We start from the raw sequence: 17,293 nt of genomic DNA, 5'->3' as shown, positions 1-17,293 counted from the left end.
TCCAACTTTTCAGAGGTGTGAGTCTGCATTTCTAGGCTGCACTTTTTTTGCCCTTTGTTTCATAGGCAGCTGTTGTGCAGAGAGGCCTGGTTATGTATTTCTAAGATGTGATGTCATGTTTCTTCTTCCAGGTGATCGAGAAGAACCTGAGTGGCTGGTGGTACATTCAGATTGAGGAGAAGGAAGGCTGGGCCCCAGCTACCTTTATTGATAAATACAAGAAAACTAGTAATGCTTCTAGACCTAACTTTCTAGCACCGTTGCCTAATGAGATGGCCCAGCTCCAGCTTGGCGAGGCAACTGCAGAGATCAACACCAACGAAGAAGCCATTGGGCCATCCAGGCCTCTGCCTGAAGCTCCACCTAATGGTATAGACTGTGGAATGAAATGGGCCAAAGACTGGAAAGGGAAGGATGCTCTCAAGAGTGCCCCCTTGGAGAGCAGCGATGTAGCCGCTGGGTATGAGGAGATCTCTGATCCGGATACAGAGGAGAAGCCCAGCCTCCCACCCAGGAAGGAGTCGATCATTAAATCCGAAGGTGAGTTAACGGAGAGGCAGAGACCTCCACCCAAGCCCCCAGGCATGATTTTGCCAATGATCCCTCCAAAGCAGACAGTCGCCCCGAGAGACAGCAGGAAGCCAGAGCTGAAAACGGAAAAGGGCAAACTGTTCCAGCTGAAAAACGAAATGGGCCTGGAGTGCGGGCACAAGGTGTCAGCCAAAGAAGTGAAGAAGCCAAACCTCCGACCCACTGTCAAGCCAGCCAAGCCAAAAGCTGAGCCCCCAGAAGACAAGTCTGAGCCAATGACCCAGAATCCCTTCTTGAAATCAAAACCTCAGGTCAGGCCGAAACCAACTGCAGCCCCCAGGACAGACCCACCTCAGGCAGATGATAAACTGGACATTGGCAATCTGAGAAGCAAGCTCAGACCTGCGAAGTCCCAGGAGAAACCCTCTGAGCAGGACCCCATGCCTACTGAAAATTTCTTCAATAACAGTGTGCTCCCAGCAGAGGTTTCTGGCAGGCCTCAGGAGCGACCGAGCATGGAGAACAGACCCCCAACCAAACAGGACAGCCAGATCCCAAAGGAGGCTCCACCCAGAGCTCCCTTCAGCCTGCCAAAGATGGCTGACAGTGAGCCCAAGAACAGCTTTCCGACTCCCAGAGAGCCACCGCTTCAGCGGCCAGTGGTGCCACCCAGGAGACCTCCTCCTCCAAAGAAAGTGGTATCCTCCTCCTCTGGCCCCACTTCAGAGCTGAAAGCCCCACAGAGGGAAGTGCCTGAAATCAGAGCTGCCTCGGTGCCTGGCCGGCCCATGCTGGTTCCACCAAAGGCCAAACCATTTCTGCCTGCTGTGTGCCAAGATGAAGCCAAAGGGAAAAGCAGCTTAGGCCCAAAGGTAACGCCCAAGCAGGTGGAGAGAGCGGAAGCCAGGGAGAGGACAGCTGCCCCCTTCACCAATCCAGACATCTCCAAAGAAGCCCTCTATGTGGCTGTGGCAGATTTTGAAGGAGATGAAGAGACCAGCAGCTTTAAAGAAGGGACCTTATTTGAAGTTCGTGAGAAGAACAGCAGCGGCTGGTGGTTTTGCAAGGTCCTAACAGGGGGACCTTGTTGGGAGGGCTGGATTCCCTCCAATTATCTAAGGAAGAAGCCATAGTCTGCTCTCAGTTTACACAGTTGAAGGTTCCTGTTCTTTCACCTGAGTATTTAATTAGCTTATTAATTTATAGTTTTCCATAATGCTGGCTTAAAAAATATGTGGGATACTGTACATTCCAATTTGTGCCATTTCTGAGGCAGAATTCAAGAAGCAGCTTGACATAACGCAGCTAGGCCTTCATTCCTGCTCTGTCTGCTCCCCCCTTCATAGGAAATACTTTTCTCTGTCCATCTATGGCAACCCAGTCCCTGTAGATGGACATGTGAAGTTGTTTCTCAACAAGCTTGTTGGTGTATGTTGGCAAAGGCAGTTCCCTCCCCACCCTAGGAAAATTATTGGTGCCCACTAGGCTTTTTGACGAGACTACAGGGAACAAGAGGAAATTCAGCCACGATCCAGGTAAAGAAATGAAGCTAGCCCCACTCACCAAATGGAAACTGGAATAACAAAAGGGGTTTCTTTTCCTGGTGGCTCAGGGTCACTGTTAAATGTCTGATACTGTATTGCCAAGTCCAGCCATACATAGGAACCATAGGAAACTATGAGGACAAGGAGCAACAGTACTGCAAAATCAGGTCCATATAGCTGTGTGTGCATTGACATGCTCAGTCATGGCCATAAAGAAAAGGAGTACTTGTGGCACCTTAGAGACTAACAAATTTATTAGAGCATAAGCTTTCATGAGCTACAGCTCACTTCATCGGATGCAGTGAGCTGTACCTCACGAAAGCTTATGCTCTAATAAATTTGTTAGTCTCTAAGGTGCCACAAGTACTCCTTTTCTTTTTGCGAATACAGACTAACACGGCTGCTACTCTGAAACCAGTCATGGCCATGTGTTGCAGTCTAGTTAAATTTGTGCCTTGCTTGCTTGTACCATCAAACACAGTCCTTTTACCGCTTGTTGTTTCCTCTACAATGATGGGTGTTAATTTAAATATAATTTAGGGTTTTTTTAAAGATATACTAATGAAATAGAGGGTTCTCTGTGCTCTGCCAGGGCCCTGCTCTGACTTGTGCCTGATGGTGATTCAGGCAAGCTATGTCACATTTCATTTCAGTGGCTGGAGAGAACTATGCAGCATGTTTCACAGCGGGCTTCGCAAAGAGAAGTCGAATGATCCTGGGAGAGAAGGGTGCTGGGAGAATGCTTGCACCCCTCTTCCCAGCACAGACTGCAACTCTGCATTTCATACTGGAGTGCCCAGGGAAATGGTTCCCTTGACCCATGTTCCCATGGTGCCCCAGGACTGGCAGACAGCAGCTAGAAGGTGGTTTACTGTAATGGGTGCTGGTATCATGTAGTACAATCCAGAGTGTCAGCTTGGTCCCTGGAGATGAAAAAGGATGGGGAGCATGTGTGACTTTTCTGGTACTCAGGTGTTTCTGTTTCTCTTAGGCTTGGCTCTCCCTTGTTTTGCTCTCCTTTGGAGTGGGAGAATATAGTGCCTTTTGTTGATACCTTGCTTCCCATTTAAAGAGATCTCATCCCCTAACCATGCTGGGCTTGTTAAACTCTCTCTGAAATGGCTTATCTGCCTGTTTCTTCATCTATCTTTCAAGCTGTTCTTGAGATACTTTCACTGTGTCCCCCATGTCTGTGCATATGTCAGTGTGTTGGAGGTTTCACTTAAAATAAAGTACGTTTCAGCATGTTCACCCTCCTGCCTGCTTGGCCTAACCTCACTTGCTTGCAGTGTTGCTGATTCCAGGAGGAAAGTAGGTTTCATCTGATTGGCTGTCACTCCCTCACATCCCTTTCTTTCCTTTTGTACTCAACTGGCTGTGGATTCAGCGCAGTGCCTTCTCTATCCTAGAAGAGTTTTAAACCTCACTCTTGAGGATTACTACTTGCCATGTCAGAACTCCTTCCCACCTGCCACATGCTAACTGTAGCAGTAAGCACTGCAGAGGTGACTCCACAGATACAGTTTCCATTGTGTGGAATCTGTGTAGAATTCCATCTAAAGCAAAGTCCAACAAAATCAGATACTGGCAACCTTATTGATGCAGCATGACAAGTTACATCAGGGTATTTTGTCCCCATGCACGCAGTCCCGTCCCCATGCACACAGTTCCATCCCCTGGACAACTATTCGATTAACTCCATTTCTGTTCACCAAGTCTTTATCACAAAGGTATACATAGGATTATCATAATTAGTTTATAGAGCACAAACCTAATGAGGACTGTACTGTACCTGTCTATTTCTCTTTTTCTCCCTCCATCCCCCCTTCTCTTTTTTCCCTTTATCTAGAGCTTTATAAGATTGCAGATTGTGGGTCATGTGGTAACTAATAATCTCATTGTTTTTGGTGACCCTTGGTACGTACTTTATAGTAGGATCCACCAATGCAAGGTGACTCATGTAGTATTTGTGATATGGTTATATGCCCCCAGCAGAATCAGGTAGCAATTTAACCCTACAACATTGCTGCATTGCATCCCTTAGCTTAGTTAAAACTCCTCCTTTGTGTAAATATGGACATGGCTGATTATGGGTTAAGAGTGGGCTGGGCAGCAGTAAAACTTTGTTCATGTATTCTTTGAGTTGTGAAGGTACTAGACAGAATTATATTCCTTCTCTTTCACTAGTTTTGGGCTGCTTCTATGCTATCGGTTCACGTACACATGCTTGATAAGAGCTAGCACAAGTACAGACAGCAGTGTGGCCGTGGTATCATGGGCAGTGGCATGGCTTAGCCATGCTGAATATGTACCTACAGGGTGCAGGTGGGTTTGTACTTGAACCAGCAAATATAGAAACTGTGCTTGCTTTCCCTATGGTATTTCATCTCTCTCTGTCACTCTTAGATTGATCTTTGTTCCACTTCAGTGAGACAATGTCATTTCTGTTGCTTTCGTGCCAAATTAGGGCTATTTTCCCCCACACTAAATGCTGAGACTGTGAGTGTTAACGAATGCTTCATGCCGTAGGACTCTAATACATTGAGCCAACTACAGTGATTATTACAGGATTGGTCTGTAGTTACTGCACAGGCGTCATGTAGCTATGGATTAGTTACCGTTACCCGCTGTATAAGTGGTGGTAACACTTCAAAGGACCAGAAGCCCTATAAACTAGCTGGCTTAGAGAACACAAATAATCATCTAATGCCCCTGCCTCTTCCTAGTCTTTCCCACTGCCCTGCCCTTGCTATATATGAAATCAGAAAGGATCTCAGGCTGGCAAAGAGGATCCCAGTGTGGAAGAGGCTGAGAACTTTACTACATAACACCCTCCTTTTTATCTGGGATCTACAACAAAACTCCTCAGACGCAGTTTGGTTCAATGCTCAGAGCAGGGGGGACAACCTTCTGGTTCTCTCCCTGTCTCTGCTACTGAAGCTCTGTCACCACAGGCAGGGCATGTCACCTCTGTGCCTTGTTTACCTGTCTGTAAAATGGGGATAATTCTACTGACCTACCTTGCTGGGGGATTGGGAGGTTCAGTTAGCTAATGCTTGCAAAGCACTCTGAGAACCTAAACCAGAAGGCACTACAGAAGGGCAGAGTTTCATTTTAAATATGATTCCCTGGTACCTTAGCATTAAACTCCCCCATTGTTACAAAGTACCTGCCTTTCATGGAAACCCCTCACCATGCAGCTCAGCAATTAGCATTTGCTGTGTGGGTGAACAATACCGTATTTTCTGTATAACAAACCTGGCTTTGCGGCTCTTCAGCTCAGTGTATCGCAGGCAGGCTGAAGGCCTCAACTGCAAACTATGGAAGACTGTTTGTTTGTCTCCTTATACTATGTAAACGCGTATAAATCTCTACATTACTGTGGGTGGGCGGGGGTGCCTGAGGAAGGTAGATATGGCCTATGTAAATGCCATATCTATACTTTCACCGTTAGGGTTGTTTGGTGGGGGGGAGGGGGGATTGTTTTGCTTTGTTTTTTAAATAAAAAAAAATTGCTTGACTGGTTTCAAGCAGAATTGTGACCATGTCTGTGGTTGGTGTGTGTTTGTGCTGCTAAGGAGCTGGCTGACATGGAAGCTGAGTCTCTGTGGTGCTGGGCTAAAGGGTTGCAATGCAGTGTTATTTTGGAAAGTATGTTGCATCCACTTTAGAGCATGACAGAAAATCCACGTGGTACCAGGCCCTTCTGTTTGCTGCCTGTTCTCATTGCGGAGCTAAAGGGATTTCTCTCCTCCATCAAGATTTTTATACAGTGTCAGTGCAGCTTCTTCATTTATCACTTTCTTTGCCCCTCTGTGTGTCTCACAAAGCTGGTGAGCCACATTTCAGTCTGTACTACTTAGCTGGGAACAGAGGAGCTGCTCTTCAAAGACCTCCCAGGAAGATCTTTTTATAATGACTGTCAAGCCCATCCAAAGAGCCACTGATCATCTCTGCTGAACAGACTGTAAGAATGGCCATACTGGGTCAGACCAATGGTCCATCTACCCAGTATGCTGTCTTCCAGCAGTGGCCAGTGCCAGATGCTTCAGAGGGAATGAACAGAATAAGGCAATTATTGCATGATCCATCCTCTGTTGTACAGTCCCAGCTTCTGGCAGTCAGATGTTTAGGGACACCTGGAGCATGGGGCAGCATCCCTGGCCATCTACTAATAGCCAGTGGTGGTATCTATGCTCCATGATAAGTCCAGCAGTCAACATCCTGAGACAGAGAATGAGAGTGAAATGGAGTTTAGATGCAAAGTGAAACTTTTTAAATTAGTTGGTTTTCTGGGGGAGCACTATGGAAAGAGTGAGATGTAAGCTAGAAAATGATGCATTAGTCCATTATAGTCATGGACCAAGAACCCATTGTGCTGTTCGCTGTACAAAGAAAACAAAAACACAGCACCTGCCTCAAAGAGCGTACCATCAAAGTATCAGACAAGAGACAACAGGTGCATACAACAGACAGGCAAATTCTTGGCCCTGTTCTGGGTTGGCCTCCAGCAGGGATGGATGAAATCCCCAATTGGCCTGTCTCCTAGTGATCAGAGCTCATCGTGTACAGTAAGCACTGGAGGATTGTGACAGTGTAGGAAAGAGCAGCTCTCTGTCCATTGAGGCCTCTACTGCAGTTAGTAACAACAGAGGAAAAGATACACAGATATGGAAAGGTAAAGAGAAGGAGCATCAAACACTAGGGAGGAGCAGTAAGTTTGAATTTTTTATTGCTTCATATAAAGCTTAATATGATGCTGTATAGATAGCATAGTATGGGGTGAGATGGTGTATGCTTGTTTGTCCCATAACAAGTTCACCTAAGGGAGCGTGGCTCTCAGAGCCAGCCTTGAGTATTTATAATGGAAATTACACAGGGGCACTCTATGAAAAGGTTCAGACAAAGGCTGAGTGTTTTTATTCAGGGAGAGACCTTCATGGGGCAGTGTGATCTGCTTTTAGATGCCCTGAGCTCTTTTCTGTTCATTTTAGCCCTGTAAGAAATAGGTGCCTTGAATCCAACGATCCACATGGAGGCCCAGGTTCATTAGCACATTTGACATTAGCTGTCATTTCTCCTACCTCTTCCAAACAATAATCCTGTGGTGCTTTGTTGCTCGTTGTTCCCCATTTTATTGGCCCAGCTGCTGAACCTCCACACGCAGCTGGGGAAGTTGGTGAGGGTTGGATGTGTATACCGTAAATAATGTCCAGCCAAGAAAATGGGTCTTGCCCAGGCTGTTTGTGCCTAAAAGAAATCAATCCCCCATCCCAAATGCAAGCCCGTGTGTTATCGTTCTAATCTGTCCATCAAGTGTTTATACAAGGCCGCATGCGCTGTGGGAGATGAAGAGGAGCACCAGTCCCTCTTTGTATTCAGCTGTGTTTTGTTATGCTGGCCCACGAATTGCATTGTGATAGAGCTACAACGTTTGGATCTGGAGCCAAAAAGTCCCCACAATATCTTTTGTTGTTGGAACGTTGGTGTGTTTTGGACCAAGACAGCTTCTAATGGTGCATTGGGAAAAGTTCGCCTGGAAGTATCCCTGGGAAGTCGCTGCTGCCTCCATCGTACAAGGTGAGACTATTAAGTATACAGTTTTCAAGTAAAGTTTTAGTGCTGGAGAACATCCTTTATCTTCAGGGCATTCACACTATCAGCTTCCCCCAGACCCTTCCCCCATGTGCTTGTAACCATCTCTGGGGAGGCAGTCTAGTAGGTAGGACTCTGGATTGAGAATCAGGAGTCTGTTTCTGCTGGGTCAGCTCTAGGGGCCTCTGCTTCCCCTCTCATGCTTGGGCCCGTATGTTTGGACTGTAAACTCTTTAGGGCAGGCAGCTCTGCTTAAAACCGCAATTGCTGTGCCATGCTCAGGGTCTGAAGTGATTGCAAGAGAGAGGTCACAATGACCTGCTTTAACGTCTCTCCCTCTTGTGAGTGCAGTGAGAGGAGCACACAACAATGTGCCAGATAAGCAAAAATAAAAGCCTGCCTTGCAGCTGCATTTAAAGGAAAGCTCCACTCATCTTGCTGGGCTTGGGAATCTGGCAACGCAGCTTGGGTGCAAACAAGCGTCCACATCACAAAACCACCACTGCCAATGGCACCGAATTTCTGCTTAATCAGCTGTTTGCAGAGTGAGGTCGAAGACTCACCAGGCAGACACGCCTACTCAGGGGAAGCTTGCACTGTTTTATTATTATTTTTTGTTTGCATTACTGTAGCACCAGGCCCCCATTGTGCTAGGCCCTGTACAAACAAGAACAAGAAGATGGTGCCTACCCCCGGGAGTTTACAGTCTAAGAGATAGGAGAGAACAGGGTGGTAGAGACAGACAGAAGAATACAAGGAAACAATGAGACAGTATTGGTTAGCACAATAGGCAGTGATCTCAGTGCAGCAGCAGCCTCGCCGCTGTAAAGTTTATACGCATCATGGCAAAGGAAAGTTTAGAAAAGGTATTTGAAGGTGCATAATGATGTTATGTTTGTGGGGAGCTCTTCCGAAGCAAATGGGGCAGCCTGGGAGAAAGCACAAAGATGTTTGAAAATGTAAGAAGTGGGCAATGGAGGCTGGCATCATGGCCTGATTGGAAGTGAGTATTGACAGCTCCATAATGAATGAGAGATGATGGGTAGGGTGGGGATTGACTGTGAAGGGCCTTGAAAGTGAAGAGAAACAGCTTATGTTTGATGCAATAGACAAGCCAGTGGGGAGGGATGCGAAGCGATGGGATCCGATAGGAGACTGATCTCAGCAGCAGCATTCTGAATGGATGTGAGGAGGGCAGACTGCATTTATCAAGGCCAGAGAAAAGTGTGGTGCAGGAATGGAGATACTAGTCTTGATTATGGCCTGCAAGGAGGAATTGGTTGCAGATCTGAGGGGGGAAGGCAGCTTGGGTGAAAGCTATCCGGAACTGATAGGCTTCATGGTTTTAAGGAAAGGAAAGAGTGAGAACAGCAGAACAAGGACAATATACTTAAAAAGCAGAGGTTCACAAACTCAGAGAACTGGTAGGTGAGGTCCCATGGAAAGAAAATCTAAGGGAAAAGATATTCAGGAGAGCTGGCAGTTTCTCAAAGAGACAATACTGAAGGCACAACAGCAAACTCTCCAGATGCAAAGAAAAGATAGGAAGAATATTAAGAGGTCAAGATGGCTGCATCATGAGCTCTTTAATGACCCGAAAAGTCAAAAGGGAATCCTACAAAAAGTGGAAAGATGGACACATTGTTAAGGAGTACAAAAGAATAGCACAAAAATGTAGGGACAAAATCAGAAAGGCTAAGTCAGAAGATGAGTTGTACCTTGCAAGGGACATAAAAGGCAATAAGAAGAGGGTCTATAAATACATTAGGAGCAAGAGGAAGATGAAGGAAAGTATAGGTCCTGAGCGGGAAGGAGAGCTAATAACAGATGACTCCTAGAAGTCTGAGGCGCTTAATGCCTATTTTGCTTCAATCTTCACTAAGAAAGTCAATTATGACCAGATGCTTAACATAATATTAACAACAAGGAGGAAAGAACACAAGCCAAAACAGGGAAAGAACAGGTTAAATAGTTAGATGTGAGATACATTCAAGTTAGTAGGGCCTGACAAAATTCACCCTAGGGTGAACTAGCTAAAGCAGTTTTGGAACCAATAGCAATCGTCTTCAAGAACTCATGTCGGATGGGTGAAGTCCCAGAGAACTGGCAAAGGGCAAATGTAGCACTAATATTTAAAAAGGGGAACAAAGAGGACCCAGGGATTTATAAGCCAATCAGCCTAACTTTGATACCTGTAAAGCTACTGACACAAATCATTAAACAATCAGTTTGTAAGCACCCAGAGAATAATAGGGTTATAAATTAATGTCAGCATGGATTTGAATAAATAATGTCAAACAAATTTAATTTCCTTCTGTGACAAGGTTACTGGCCCAACGGAAACAGGAGAAGCAATAGACCTGATATATCTTGATTTTAGTAAAGCTTTTTCCAATGTCCCATGTGACATTCTCATAAGCAAACTAGAGAAATGTATTCTAGATTAAACTACTATAACTCATTGCACAACTCATTGAAGAAACTAACTCAAAGTGTAGTTATCAATAGTTCACTGTCAAACTGGGAGGATGTATCAACTGGGGTTCCACAGGGGGCTGTCCTGGGTCTGGTACTGTTCAATATTTTCATTAGTGACTTGGATTATGGAGTGGAAAGTAGGCTTATAAAATTTGTGAATGACACCAAGTCAGGAGGGTTCACAAGCACTTTGGAAGGCAGGATTAGAATTCAAAATGACCTTGATAAATTGGAGAATTTGTGTGAATTCAATAAGTAAATTCAAGAAAAACAAATGCAAATTGCTACACTTAGGAATGAAAAATAAAATGCACAACTGCAAAATGGGGAGCAACGGGCAAGGCAGTAGAACTGCAGAAAAGGATCTGGGAATTATAACGGATCACAAATTGAATATGAAGCAACAATATAATGCAGTTGCAAAAAAGGCTAATGTCATTCTGGGGTGCATTAACAGGAGTGTCATATGTAAAACATGCAAGATAATTGTTCTGCTCGACACTGGTGAGGTCTCAAATGTAATACTCTGTCTCGTTTTGGGTGCCACACTTTAAGAAAGATGTGGATAAATTGGAGAGAATCCAGAACAGAGCAGCAAGAATGATGAAAAAAGCTTTGATAACTTGACCTCTGAGAAAAGGTTTAAAAAAATTGGGTATGTTTAGTGTTGAGAAAAGAAGACTGAGTGGGGCCCTGATAAATCTTCAGATATGTTAAGAATTGTTATAAAGAGGACAGTGTTCAGTGATTCTCCATGTCTACTGAAGGTAGGGCAAGAAGTAATCTGTTTTATCTGCAGCAAGGGAGACAGATTAGATGTTAGGAAAAAACTTTCCAACCATAAGGGTTGTTAAGCACTGGAGTAAGGTATCAAAGGAGGTTGTGGAATCTCCATCATTGGAGGTTTTTAAAATCAAGTTAGACAAACACCTGTCAGGGATGGTCTAGGTTTTCTTGGTCCTGCCTCGACATAGGTGGGTGGCCTTGATGACTTCTCAAGATCCCTCCCAGCCCTACAGTTCTATGATTCTAAAAGAATCATCAAGATTTAGACATAACCTGGATGTCATGATCTTAGAGACACATCCAAGTCCAAGATGACACCCAGGTTACGGGCCTGAGTGATGGGCAGGATGGTGGTGGTGTCTCCAGAGATTGAGAAAGGAGATAGCAGGCAGGACTTTCGAGTGGGGGACTGGGGGAGATAATTAGGAGCTCTGTGTTAGCCGTGTTGAGTTTGAGGTGACAGCTCAACAGCCATGTGGAATGTCAGCGAAACAGCCAGAGATTTTAGTCCAGAAAGAAGGAGACAGATCTGAAGTACAGAAGCAGAGTTGCGAGATGTCAGCATAGAGATCATAGCTGAATTTGTGTTTGTGGATGAGATTCCCCGGAGATAAGCTGTAGAAGGAGAAGAGCTGGGGACCAAGGTCCGATCCCTCTGGAAGCCACCACAGAAAGCTGGTGGGGAGAGACTTAGATTCCAAGGCCACAAGAGGCCATTGTGATCACCTAGTCTGACCTACTGTATAACACAGGCTACAGAACTTCCCTCAAAGTAATTCCTAGAACAGATCTTTTAGAAAAACATCCAATTTTTATTTAAAATTTGCAAATAACAGAGAATCCTTCATAAATTGTACCAATGGTTAATTAGTTAAAATGTATGCCTTCCAATTGGTCTAGTTTCAATTTCCAGCTGTTGGATCATGTTATACCTTTCTCCGCTAGACTGAAGAGCCCATTTTAAAATATTTGTTCACCATGTTGAAACTTGTAGACAGTATTCAAGTTAGCCCATAACCTTCTCTTTGTTAATCTCAATAGATTGATCTCCTTGGGTCTGTCCCTATAAGGCAGGTTTTCTCATCCTTTAACCATTCTTGTGGCTCTTCTCTGAACATTCTGCAAATTATCAACATCCTGCTTGAATTGTGGGCACCAGAACTGGGCACAGTATTCCAGAAGCTGTCATACCAGTGTCATATACAAAGGTAAAATAACCTCTCTATTCATACTGGAGTACTGTTTATGCATCCCAGGATCACATTAGCTCCTTTGGCTGTAACGTTGCACTGGGATCTCATGTTCAGCTGATTATTCATCATGACCTGTCATGAGGAGGATCCTCTGAAGGAGCGATTAGAGAGGTAGGAAGAGAGCCAGGAGAGGGCAGAGTCATGGAAACCATGGAAGGACAAGATTTTAAGACGTGGTTCGTCACTGGTGTTGAGAGGGTTGACAAGGAGAATGCGGATGGAGTACTAGTTCTGAGCTTTGGATAGGAAGAGGTCATTAGGGACTTTGCCAAGAGTGGTTTCAGTGGAGGGCGAGGGGTGGAAACCTGATTGGAGAGTGTCTAGGATAGAATTGGAGGAAAGGAATTCCAGACCATGGTTGTAGACGGCGCAGTCAATGAGCTTCGAGATGAAATGGACAAGGGAAACCGGATGGTAGTGAGGCAGGTGGGGTCAAGGGTGGGATTTTTAGATGGCAGAGACTAGAGCGTGCTCATATTGTGAGGGGAAAGAGCCAGAGGAAAATGAGGTTAAGGAGAAGAGTAGTGGAGAGGATGCAATTGGGTGAGAGGGAGATCAGGAGATGGGGTGGGGGTCACTTGGACAAGGAGAGGGAATAGAGAAGGAGAGCAAATGAGAAACTTCTGCATCTGTGACAGGAGAAGGAGGTGAGAGTTTTAGGACGAAGGGAATGCCAACCAAGGGGAGGTAGAAGGTCACCTTGTATTTTGTCAGTTTTCTCTTGAAAGAAATTGGTGAAATCCTGTGTGGAGATGGGGTGGTAGGCTGAGATTGCGGGTGTGGATTCAGATAAGTTGGAGAAGTGGAGTTGTTTAGCAAGGAAGATGGTGGAACTGAAAGAGGAGAAGACAAATTTGCAGTTTGAGGAAGACAGCTTGGTCACAAGATTTCTACCAGAGTTATACTGGAGCACAGCTGTTCTGTGGGTAACCAGGCACATTCCAGCACAAGGGCTGTTCAGCTAAATCCATTTGCCTTTTTTGTTTTGATCTCAATCAGGTTCTCATCTCATCATGCGAATGTTGTTTGAGTGAATATAAGTTCTTTCCTTTACACTGGCCAGGTCAGACCGGAACCACTTGGGTATGTTCTCAGCAATATCAGACATTCTCTAGGTGCTTCAGCAAGAGATAAGGATCCACAGAAGCAAGAACAGATGGATTCAGAGCACTGAGGTCAGGCCTCTTTCTCACTACATCCAACTGAGCAGGGTATTGGAGTCAGATAAGAATTCAGACTGGACTCTTATCTTGCAGCCTGTCACTGTCGAGATGCTCTTACAGCTTTATTACTGGCCCCTTCTCCCAGTTTTTTATCAAAAAGGGTAGGGTAGAGACTGGTATATAATTAGCAAGAATAACTTCCCCAACCCATATCTTGTCATTTTGTTCCTGTTGGCGAAAGCAGGACAAACCTGGCACTGTAGAGCTGCAATCCATTTTTATAATAGAAACCCCACTGTCTATAACCTCCATTTCAGGATTTTGTACTTGTGATCTACATATGTTAGAGGCTATAGCCAAACCCATTTCTCCAAACCTGGCCCCGCTCTAGGGTTTGGAGAAAGGGGATATTGAGAAAATGAGGCCTGGCTCTTCACCCAGCCCTCGTGTCAACTTTCCAGAACCAGAACTTGATGGGCTTGCAAAAGTTGCACAAAACTTGCACAAGTTTTGGCCCATCTCCGTTTTTATAGTGAATAGGTGAGGTTTTTTCTCTAAGGAGCAGAGGTGAATTTAGGACTAAACTGAGAGATAATGGCAAGGCATGAGTGACCATCCGTAGCAGGGGCTCTGCATAGTGACAGATGAGGTAAGTAGGAGGTGATAGGATAGATCATCAGTGTAAGTCATTTTCTTTTTATAAGGTTTCAGTGATACAGTATGGCCATGGTCTGAGTGTTGGCTGTCCTTTCCCTGTTCTGTACTTCAAATAGCCACTGTGTGGTGCTGTTACTACATCATGTTGGCATGGGCAGACAATGCTTCAGCCTTATCCTTCTTTGGATCAGCTGGAGGAGGATGGACAGCAGCGTTTCACTGGGATGGAGGCTTGGCAGCTGTCTTTGGACTGTGGGCCATGGCTGGGGTCTGAGCATTCGGGAGCCAGAGTAATGGGAAAACGAGACAAAATCCTATCTGGGAGGAGCTGTACCTTATGCAAGCAGCAGATCGGAGAGAGCTGTGGAGCTGGGAGGTAAATGTCCATGTGCTTTATAAGGATCGTGGCAGGGAACTGCAGCTGCTAAACTCCATCAACCCACGTGACCAAGAGGTTAAATGAGGGGCTTTTACCTTCAAGGCAGAGGCCTCAGGGGGCAGGTCGGGGGGGCTGGGATCTTGTTTTGCAGTCCTGTGGCCAGTCCCCAGGATCTCTGAGCTATTGTATCATTGCTGCACCTTAGCTTCCCTCTCTTACAGACCCTGCTGCCTGGCCCATGTTCTTTGGAGGTGTGTGATTCAGCTCTTTGGGGCAGGGCCCATCTTTGTGTTCTACATTTGTAAATGGCTTAGCACAATGGGGTCCTGATGCACATCTGGGGTTCCTCAATTGTCATAATGTTTAATAGCCCAGGCACAGCATTCTCCTTGCCTGTCTTGTACTTGTAGAATGAGAGAAACCATGGAAAAAATGACCGGTTTCACGGTAGCAGCCGTGTTAGTCTGTGTCCACAAAAAGAACAGGCACCTTAGAGACTAACAAATTTATTAGAGCATAAGCTTTCGTGGGCTACAGCCCACTTCATCAGATGCATAGAATGGAGCATATAGTAAGAAGATATATATATACACACACATACAGAGAAGCTGGAAGTTTCCATACAAACTGTGAGAGGCTAATTAGTTAAGATGAGCTATTATCAGCAGGAGAAAAAAACTTTTGTCGTGATAATCAAGATGGCCCATTTAGACAGTTGACAAGAAGGTGTGAGGATACTTAACTTAGGGAAATAGATTCAATATGTGTAATGACCCAGCCACTCCCAGTCTCTATTCAAACCCAAGGTAATGGCATCAAGTTTGCATATTAATTCAAGCTCAGCAGTTTCTCGTTGGAGTCTGTTTTTGAAGCTTTTCTGTTGCAAAACGGTCGCCCTTAAATCTTTTACTGAGTGGCCAGAGAGGTTGAAGTGTTCTCCTACCGGTTGTAACATGTTAACATTCAAAAACCAGTAGGAGAACACTTCATCCTCTCTGGCCACTCAGTAAAAGATTTAAGGGCGACCGTTTTGCAACAGAAAAGCTTCAAAAACAGACTCCAACGAGAAACTGCTGAGCTTGAATTAATATGCAAACTTGATGCCATTACCTTGGGTTTGAATAGAGACTGGGAGTGGCTGGGTCATTACACATATTGAATCTATTTCCCTAAGTTAAATATCCTCACACCTTCTTGTCAACTGTCTAAATGGGCCATCTTGATTATCACGACAAAAGTTTTTTTCTCCTGCTGATAATAGCTCATCTTAACTAATTAGCCTCTCACAAAAAGAAAAGGAGGACTTGTGGCACCTTAGAGACTAACAACTTTATTTGAGCATAAGCTTTCATGAGCTACAGCCTACTCAAAAGCTTATGCTCAAATAAATTTGTTAGTCTCTAAGGTGTCACAAGTCCTCCTTTTCTTTTTGCGAATACAGACTGTTTAACACAGCTGCTACCCTGAAACCTAGCTTCTCACAGTTGGTATGGAAACTTCCAACTTCTCTGTATATCTTCTTACTCTATGTGCCATTCTATGCATCCAATGAAGTGAGCTGTAGCCCACGAAAGCTTATGCTCCAATAAATTTGTTAATCTCCGAGGTGCCACAAGGACTCCTGTTCTTTTTTCATGGAGAAAATGCTATTACTTGCTGCAGTGCCTGTCAAACCAACACTGCTCTCTCCCCAGCTAAATGGGGCTGGGTGGAGTGTCACAGGGCTGGCTCTCTCCAGGCCGTTTGTTGCACGGTGCCTATTGTTGATCTTAATCAATGCTGGTGCTTGGCAGAGATCACAGCACATGCCAAGGAAGCAGCAGCCCTACTCAGTTTTCAGCAGGAGCCCTCTGGCATAAATAGCAGATGGGGTCGCCATGTTCCACTGGCTTCTGCTGCTTTGTCAGTCCCTCAGGACCAAGCTGCTGTTAGTAACAAGCCTGGCCAAGCAATTCTTTGCTGCCCTGGCCATTGGCAAGCCACGTGGACCAGCGCACTGCCCACCCCCCCTTCCCCAGGGAAAAGGCCAGGAGGCTTGCAGCACTCTGAACTTGTGTGTTGGATTTAAAAAAAAAATCGGGAAAGGGCGGAGGGGAAAGAATTCTCCTGCGTCGGTTCTGCAAAGGATGAACTCAGCATGGCTGAGTCTTTGCAGCCAACTGACACGGGGATGGTTTAGTGAGGGACTTTAACGAAAAGAAAACACGTTCCAGGAGATGCAGTTAATAGACTCCAGGGACGAAGGGCCCGTTGTGATCATCTAGTCTGGCCTCCTGTGTAGCACAGGCCCGAGAATGTTATCAAAAAACGGCCTGGAATGGATCTTTTAGCAAAACGTCCAATCTTGACTTAAAACTTGCCAGTGGTGAAAAATTCATCACAACCTTTGGTAAACGGTTCCAGTGCTCATCATTTAAAAGTTGATGCCTTATTAAATTAAAAGATAGGTACCTTGATATGCCCCCACCAGCCCCAGCATTTTTAGTTTAAAATTCTCAGAGGAAAGATAACTAGTCTTCTCTCATCACCTTCCTCCTAAACTCTCATAGGGGGCTGGGAGTAGGGCTTGCTGGGCACAAAGATAAAGCTGGAGGGGACCTATGACCACATGTACTGAAGGGCACAGGCAAAGGGGCTGGCACAACACACCCATTAGCCTATGAAGTGGAGTCCAGGACACAATTGCTTTTGCGCATCCGCTTGCAGTCATACTACCAACGCAGAAAGCGGGGAGGGAAAATGCAACACTAGCAGCTTTGGGAGTCGTTATACAAAGGGCCCAGACAATCTCACGCAGCTGTGCTGGCCCCAGAGCTAGACCATTAGAGTACACATCGGGCCTTGGGAAGACGCTAGACAGCTCAGAGCATGGCCCTGCTTTGGCATGAGTAGCTTTAGCTGAAGTCC

The 17,293-nt window shown here is 45.3% G+C and overlaps 1 protein-coding gene across 4 annotated transcripts in view; it reads left to right on the top strand.

Moving 5' to 3' along the window:
- SH3PXD2B (SH3 and PX domains 2B) overlaps window positions 1-5,611 on the top strand; it is a 118,458-nt gene extending 112,847 nt beyond the window's left edge. For all 4 annotated transcript variants that reach the window (XM_043520093.1, XM_038413444.2, XM_043520095.1 and 1 more), the window contains 2 exons: window positions 132-2,275; window positions 2,494-5,611. In XM_043520093.1, the coding sequence (XP_043376028.1) occupies window positions 132-1,664 (1,533 nt within the window). In that variant the 3' untranslated portion in view covers window positions 1,665-2,275; window positions 2,494-5,611. The remainder of the gene's footprint in view (window positions 1-131; window positions 2,276-2,493) is intronic.
- The last annotated feature ends 11,682 nt before the right edge of the window (window positions 5,612-17,293 follow it).

Source organism: Dermochelys coriacea, chromosome 8, assembly GCF_009764565.3.
Source record: "Dermochelys coriacea isolate rDerCor1 chromosome 8, rDerCor1.pri.v4, whole genome shotgun sequence".
Classification (NCBI taxonomy): Eukaryota; Metazoa; Chordata; order Testudines; family Dermochelyidae; genus Dermochelys; species Dermochelys coriacea.
Note: the sequence above shows the minus strand (reverse complement) of the source record. Positions and strands in the feature narration are given on the sequence as shown.